At 51.9% G+C, this 7037-nt stretch overlaps 2 protein-coding genes across 2 annotated transcripts in view; one reads left to right on the forward strand and one right to left on the reverse strand.

Annotated features, from left to right (window-relative positions):
* On the reverse strand, window positions 1–2302 carry LOC109514408 (stress-associated endoplasmic reticulum protein 1). The gene is made up of 3 exons (XM_019867505.1): window positions 2083–2302; window positions 1159–1231; window positions 1–386 (listed from the first exon to the last, which is right to left on the reverse strand). The coding sequence occupies exons 1-3, from the start codon at window positions 2164–2166 to the stop codon at window positions 346–348; spliced, it is 198 nt and encodes a 65-aa protein (XP_019723064.1). The 5' UTR covers window positions 2167–2302; the 3' UTR covers window positions 1–345.
* A 352-nt stretch (window positions 2303–2654) lies between these two features.
* The window catches only part of eif2a (eukaryotic translation initiation factor 2A), a 10301-nt gene continuing 5918 nt past the window's right edge, over window positions 2655–7037 (forward strand). The window contains exons 1-11 of the mRNA XM_019867357.1: window positions 2655–2841; window positions 3354–3423; window positions 3509–3580; window positions 4116–4234; window positions 4331–4430; window positions 4492–4574; window positions 4970–5043; window positions 5191–5335; window positions 5625–5741; window positions 6241–6397; window positions 6466–6550. Coding sequence (XP_019722916.1) covers window positions 2814–2841; window positions 3354–3423; window positions 3509–3580; window positions 4116–4234; window positions 4331–4430; window positions 4492–4574; window positions 4970–5043; window positions 5191–5335; window positions 5625–5741; window positions 6241–6397; window positions 6466–6550 — 1050 coding nt within the window. The 5' untranslated portion in view covers window positions 2655–2813. The remainder of the gene's footprint in view (window positions 2842–3353; window positions 3424–3508; window positions 3581–4115; window positions 4235–4330; window positions 4431–4491; window positions 4575–4969; window positions 5044–5190; window positions 5336–5624; window positions 5742–6240; window positions 6398–6465; window positions 6551–7037) is intronic.

Genomic DNA, 7037 nt, shown 5'->3' on the forward strand with positions numbered 1-7037 from the left:
CTTGGTGCGGAAATCAAACTTTATTCTCTCTTTCACGCCCAGCCACATGCGTGCTCCTTCTCGGTTTGGTCGTCAGGTGTACTTTGACCCCGCCCCCCATCTGTCCAATAAGGTCTCATCAGCGAGGGGCGGGACTTAGGCAAACAACGGTGAGAAGGTCGTCCGCGGTGACACGTTGGGCAAACAAGCGCGCACGTGTCCTTGCGTGTGCGCGGGGTGGTCCGGTCAGGAATGATGGCAGGTCAAAGTTCAGGAATGTATCGGCGGGGGCAGCGGCGGGGGAATTTGTTGCGGTTGCGCGGCGGCCACAGCTGAAATCGGGGCCGCGTGGTGATGATGTCATCACTACATGCCCATCCTGATGCTCTGAATGATCTGGAAGATAGCTACACGCACACACGCGCGCAAAACGGTGAGAAAGACTTCAAGACGTTGCCGAGCATCGCAAGCGCTTTGAAAACATCTCAAGAGGTCGAAACTTGTCTCAAAAGGTCTTCACTCACGGGATCGCTTTGACACGGCCCACGCTTGCCCATTTTTTCATTGGGCCCCACATGGGGAGGAAGAGGGGGCGTGGGGGCCAGAGAGAAAAAAAAAAGCGACAGCCTGCACGCACCACACGGCAATCGGGCAGTTTTTCTTCTGACCGAGGACGTCAACGTTCAACGTTTAGCAGCCCAAACTGGTATGGAACCACGGATGTCGGAATCTTGGAACCACGGATGTCGGGATCTCGGGGTCCAATACGGTCTCGGGCTACGATAACGACCGCCGCGTTGCGGGAACGGGTGAGGCGCGCACAGGATGAGCCAAACGCAGCTGGCTTTTTCTTCCACCTGGCGGGCCGAGTACTTCTCGGTTGGCTTTTGTTGTTTCTGTGCTCTTACCCGCCAGGTTTGGAGGAAAAATTGCAACTGCTCAATGCCCGATTTTGGGGTTTCTTTTGAAATGTTGATGTGTGGGCAACGTCATCATCATCATCATCATCATCTTTTCAGATTGGAAAAATCCTCGCGTATCAAGCCGAACTGGAGTCGGGGCCTCGCTCGCATGCTACTTTCCCACGGTCCAGGAAGCCGAGCAGGTGAGCCCATTTGGAACGGCGCGAGGAGGACTGACAAGTGAAGTTTGAAAGAGGCACAAGCGAAGCCAAGCTACCTGATCCACAAACGACAAAGAGGAAGAGTGCGAGGAGCCAGGGTCCGACGCCTTTGTCATCCGTCAGGTTCCTCTGAAACAAAAACATGAGCGTTAGTGACAATCACGTTGTCACGACAACCACTCAACCCATTCTTTGGTTGCCAGCCAATCGCTGGCACAGACGAACAACCATCGGCGCTCACACCCACACCCGCACCTCGGGACAATTTAGAGAGCGTTCCATGAAGCTGTCACGCATGTTTTTGGAATGTGGGAGGAAACCCGCAGAAAAGCCAGGCAAGCACCGGGAGAACATCCAAACTCCACGCAGGGAGGCCGGAGGCAGAATGGAACCCTGCACCTCTGCACCGTGAGGCCGACGCGCTAACCACTCGGACACCCAGCCGCCCGTGTGGTAAAGTCAGTTTGTAAAACGACTAAACAATAACTGCCGGAATGCAAATTAATGTTTGGTGAAACACTTGAATGCAAAATCAAATTGTCGCCAATTATTGGAAGGAACAATCGATTTGAAACATCTTCCGTTGAGTTGAGTTTCCTTCCATGCGTCGGTCCTCGAGCCTGCTACTTTCTACTGCATACTTTTGTATTTTGGAGACAAGTGAATCGATGGTCAAAATAGAAAATTCGTTTGCGAATCGATTACTTGTTGGTTAATCGATGAATTGTTGCCCCTCCACTCAAATCGTCTTGATGTCAGTCTGACCAGAGCAAATCTTGCGATTTCTGTCGCCCGCCATGAAAGCGGACCGATTATCCATCAAAATAAGACATTGGCAGACATCAGCTTTTACTTTGAAGAACAGCGATCAGCAAGTTTTGATTTTCTGACCGACGTGACGGAGCGAACCGAGAACCGACTCCTGATCAATCTCGACTGTGACGTGACGTGTTGTGTTGCGTGATTTTGGCCGGACTCACCGTGGACTTGGCCACGTTTCCTCTCTGTGTGATGTTCTTGCTATGTTTCTCGTTGGCCATCCTGATCCTCTGCTTCGCCACCATCTTGTCGTTCAAGTGTCAGATTGACGAGTTTGATCCTTTCTCGGCTCCTCGCTGCTCCGCGACAGTTCGCTGAGGCTCTCTCCGAAGTGGGAGCGACTTTCCACCGTCAACGTACTCAAAAAGACAAAGGCCCGCCCACACGCCGCGACATGGCGAGTCAAGGTCGACGTGCCCACCTTCACTTCCGAAACACGATTTCAACATAAAACTTTTGGTTGAAATCCTGATACTATTTGGAGAAAAGATACGAGTCCGTATTGATTTCGACTATACCCTCCAATTTTGTGGTTGAACTTAATAGAAAGATGTATTCGGTGCGTCTTTTTTTGCGCTTCGTAAGTGACTCACTAGACTTTTATTTTTAAACAGAGGGAGAGTGAGTGAAATGGATTCTCTCGGTACCCGCCCCGTTTAATCAAACAAGTCACAAAAGGGTTGGAAATGAAGTAGGTTTTAGCTTAAGATCATTGTTGTTTGAAAAAAAAACATAACAATGCTCAGCTGGGGCACATCATTCAAGTTAAAAAATAAACCGCATAGATACGTGGACCTGAACCCGACTTCCACGCTGACGTGGCAGTGAGCGACGAGCCTTCTAATGACGTATTACCGGTTGGAGTGTGTCCCGCCTCTGGCACGTGAACAACATGGCGCCGCCAGTCCCGCAGTTAGCAGGTTCGTTACTTCGTCCTATTTCTCTTTTTCAGCCTCGTTGACCTTTTCCAACGTCGGAGTTGTGATGCGCTTCGTTTGTAGCGTTCTTGACTTTTCTGTTTGAACCGAACCTAACACGTACTCGCTACGTCAATTCAGCAACTTAACAACGAAGTGTGTGAATCCGAGACAGAAAAGCGCTATACAAGTGACAGTCCATTTTCGTGCAAGTGTGCGCGGGCCCCAGACTGCCTGCCCCTTGAATGGCTGCATTTTGTCCCTGGAATTTGAGACGGTGCAAGTATTTTTTTTCATCAACTCGTGTCTCTGCCAACATTAAATTTGCAGATTTTTTTTTTTCAGAATTGCTATACAGTACTTTTTGTTGACAAGCTTCTGCTCCACACCTCCGCCCATTTCTTGGTAATATGGGGAAAATGAATGGAAATGTGAACTGTTTATTTACATTGCAATGTATCTATCTATCTATCTAGCTATGTGTGCGTGTGTGAGCAAGTGTATATCTGTTTCAGTGAGGGGGTCGGACGGGACATGGCTCTTCTGCAGTACCCCTACCTGCCAGGAGCACCCTTCCTTCCCCAGGTGGTCTCATCAGTGACATCACTTGTGATGTCATCATACAGCATGTGACTGTGCGTGTGTGTGTGTGTGTGTGTGTGACACGCAGGGATACTTGCGCGAGCCGCTGCCTGACGTTCAGCCGTGATGGCTCGCTGTTGGCATGGTGCAATGGAAAAGTGTAAGTCCGAGATTTTAAGGGGCCACCACGCCTGCACTGATTCTGATGAATCTCTGACCTCAGTCACTCACTCTTCAGCCGATCGATTCTCTTTATTGAAGAATAAACATCTGTGCTGTATGTTACACATAGAGCACATTTGACAATAAACTTGTCATTGAAATTGAATTAAAATTGAAGAGGGGTATCAGTGAGATGACGGCTTCCCTTTCAAGGGAGCAAAAAAAATCCAGGTTTAGTTAATTGATAACTCAATTTTGAGGCTGGAACGGATTCATTGCATTTCCATTCATTTCAACGCGAAATATGGCCTCGATTTCTGAATGTTGCAAGTTTCAAATGGGCTCACGGAACCAATGAAGCTTGTAACTTGAGGGTCCACTGACAAGACAGTAGGGGAACACATATCCATCAAGGCAAAAAGTATAGGTTCTAGAGCGGAACCTTGGGGTGCACCTTGATGCATGGAGAGGCATTACATTTGAGAACAGCTTGAATGGCCGCCCGGAGTTGACTTTGTCGCACATTGGGCCAGCGTGTCGGTGGCGCGGACGTCGGATGGCTCGTCGGTGGCCACGTTGGAGCTCCCCAAGACGACCATGCTGCAGTTCTCGCCTCTTGGCAACATCCTGGTCACCTGGCAGCCCTACAGCAGTAAGACGATCATTGATCTTCATCGGGTTTTTCAGAATTTTGTTTTTATTCGGGGGGGGTGGTGGAGAATGAGCAAGATGCGGCTTGTGTGTTCAGAGAGCGGCCAGGAGGCCCAGGGCGACGGCAACCTTCGTCTGTGGGAGCTGCCTGGCGGCGGCCTGCTCAAAGGCTTGTTCCAGAAGAAGGCGGACGGCTGGTGAGCGGCCGCCCTGATGTCGCTCGTGCGGCCTGGCTTGATGCCGATGTCGCTCGCGCAGGTGTCCCAGCTGGTCCCGAGACGAGAAGGTGGCCGTCAGGATCGTCAGTAACGAGCTGCACTTCTTTGAGGACAACAATTTCAGTAACGACGCACTCCAAAACACACTTTAGCCACACATGCTAACACGCTAAGATTCCACAACAGGCGTTTCGTCCTTCAGTGGGCTGGATGAGTGTGTGTGTGTGTGTGTGTGTGTGTGTGTGTGTGTGTGCGTGCGTGTGCGTGTGTGCGTGTGCGTGTGCGCGTGCGCGTGTGTGTGTGCGTGTGTGTGTGTGGCTTTGTTGTTTTGTTGTCGGGATGAAAAAAAAAAACGAAACCTAAGCGGCCACACATGCGAAGAGGCCTGAAGTGTTGGCAAACACAGTAAAAACAAAATGAGAAATGCCGTTAGACACGCTAATACAAATAGCATCAGTCACACATTGTAATGGCCATGTAGCATTAGCATGCTAATGCTAAAGCATCTTTGTGTGCAGACGTTATCGCCAACAAGCTTCACTTGCAGAAAATTTCCAACTTTGAGCTTTCGCCGGGAAGTCATCCCAGCAAGGTGACCAATGAAATGCTCGCCTGCTCTCGAACGCCCGCCCGCCTCCTCGTCCCCGTTGGTGATTATGATGGTGTGTGCGTGTGTGTGTGTGTGTGTGTGTGTGTGTGTGTGTGTGTGTGTGTGTGTGTGTGTGTGTTTACGCCTCAGGTGTGCGTGTACGTCCCTGGCAGCAAAGGGGCGCCATCGTTTGTGCGCATCTTCCAGTACCCGCAGTTGGCGGGGCCCGACGCCGCCCTGGCCACCAAGAGCTTCTTCAAGGCCGACCGCGTCAACATGCAGTGGAACAACAAAGGTAGGGGTGGAGGGTGTGTGCTGTCAAACTGGGGCCGCTCACACCGGAGGTGCCCAGCTTCGGACTTGTGACTTCAAAAAAACTTTCCAAAGATGGCACTCGACTGCAGTGAGATTGCACGGTTGTACCAGTTGACCTCCGCTTGGAGGTGTGCTTGCTTGACCCAAGTCAGGTCCCGACTCAGTGGACGCTTTCTCACTTGGGTCAAATTTAAGGAGCACAAGACTCGTGATTTGTGCCCGTCTCAAGACCCCGACAAGTCTGACCCGCGCGCTTCTTGTCGCGACAGCGTCGGCCGTGTTGGTGACGGCGAGCACCGAGGTGGACAAGAGCGGAGCTTCGTACTACGGCGAGCAGACGCTGCACTACCTCCACGTCGGCGGAGAGACGGCGCACGTGCAGCTGCGTGAGTCGCCAGGGGGGGGGGGGCTCGCCCAATGTTCATTCCAAAGAGAGCGAGCGGCAATATGAAAAGGCTGCATCCCCTCGGAGGCGCCGCTTAGTTCTCGCCACCCCCGGTTGTGTCCGGCCCCACGCGGACCCGAGGCAGCGGGCGGGAGCTCCGAGAGGCCGTGTCCAGATTGGAAAACAAATCAAATGGAATCTTCAAATGAACTGGAAAATGTAGCCGGTGAAGAAGGCGTGCCGGAGTAGGCGCCATGTGCGTGCTCCCTCTTGATACGAGTACCGGTGGGGAGGCGAGCAGCGGCATTCAAAACGTGTGTAATGCCTCCAAGGTCCCAACGCTTTGGTGGTGGTGGCGCTTGGTGTCGCCAGCGCTGACCAGCAGCCCTTGTTTTTGTGTGTGTCTGTCATGGGCTGCTGCTGGAGCTTTGGATTGGGGGGGCGGGGGCTTCTTCGGGCGAGATGAGATGACTCGGCTCGTGGTTGCTTTGTTCCGTCAGCCAAGAACGGCCCCATCTACGACGTGGCCTGGAGTCCCAACTCGAGCGAGTTCTGCGTGGTTTACGGCTTCATGCCGGCAAAGGCCACCATCTTCAACCTCAAGTGTGACGCCGTCTTCGACTTTGGGACCGGCCCTCGCAACGCCGCCTACTACAGGTGAGGACAAGCCACCGCGTCCGTCCCCGCTTCCCGAGGAGCCCCTCTTTAACGGCGGGCGGGTCCAGTCCGCAGGGTCACATCCTGGTCCTGGCCGGATTCGGCAATCTTCGAGGTCAGATGGAAGTTTGGGACGCCAAGAAGTATCAACAGGTGAGCGGATCAGGTGGTCCTATTTGAATCAGGAGGGCCGGAGTTTCCCGCTGATCTTGCATGTGAAAGGATGATTGTGAACGGCCGGCTTCACACTGCGGGATTTGGAGCTGAGATTTGTCGAGGTTGTATACGTGCCCTTCAGACTGGAGGGGCATCGCACAAAACGTATGACACGTAGCTGCTCTCGGACCGCATATTATGAATGTAACCCAAATCGGGTTTAAAAAATTGGAACTGAGCCGTTCAGGAAAAAATATATATATATATACTTGCATGTGAAAGGATGATTGTGAACGGCCGGCTTCACACTGCGGGATTTGGAGCTGAGATTTGTCGAGGTCGTATACGTGCCCTTCAGACTGGAGGGGCATCGCACAAAACGTATGACACGTAGCTGCTCTCGGACCGCATATTATGAATGTAACCCAAATCGGGTTTAAAAAATTGGAACTGAGCCGTTCAGGAAAAAATATATATATATATA

This window comes from Hippocampus comes, unplaced genomic scaffold (genome assembly GCF_001891065.2).
Source record: "Hippocampus comes isolate QL1 unplaced genomic scaffold, H_comes_QL1_v1.1 scaffold49, whole genome shotgun sequence".
NCBI classification, from domain to species: Eukaryota; Metazoa; Chordata; class Actinopteri; order Syngnathiformes; family Syngnathidae; genus Hippocampus; species Hippocampus comes.

Coding starts and splice junctions, on each gene's coding strand:
- LOC109514408 (XM_019867505.1), bottom strand. CDS start 2,166: ATGGTGGCGAAGCAGAGGATCAGGATGGCCAACGAGAAACATAGCAAG. Junction 1,232..2,082: donor GAAACGTGGCCAAGTCCACG/GTGAGTCCGGCC, acceptor TTTTTGTTTCAG/AGGAACCTGACGGATGACAA. Junction 387..1,158: donor CTTTGTCGTTTGTGGATCAG/GTAGCTTGGCTT, acceptor GTGTGCGTGTAG/CTATCTTCCAGATCATTCAG.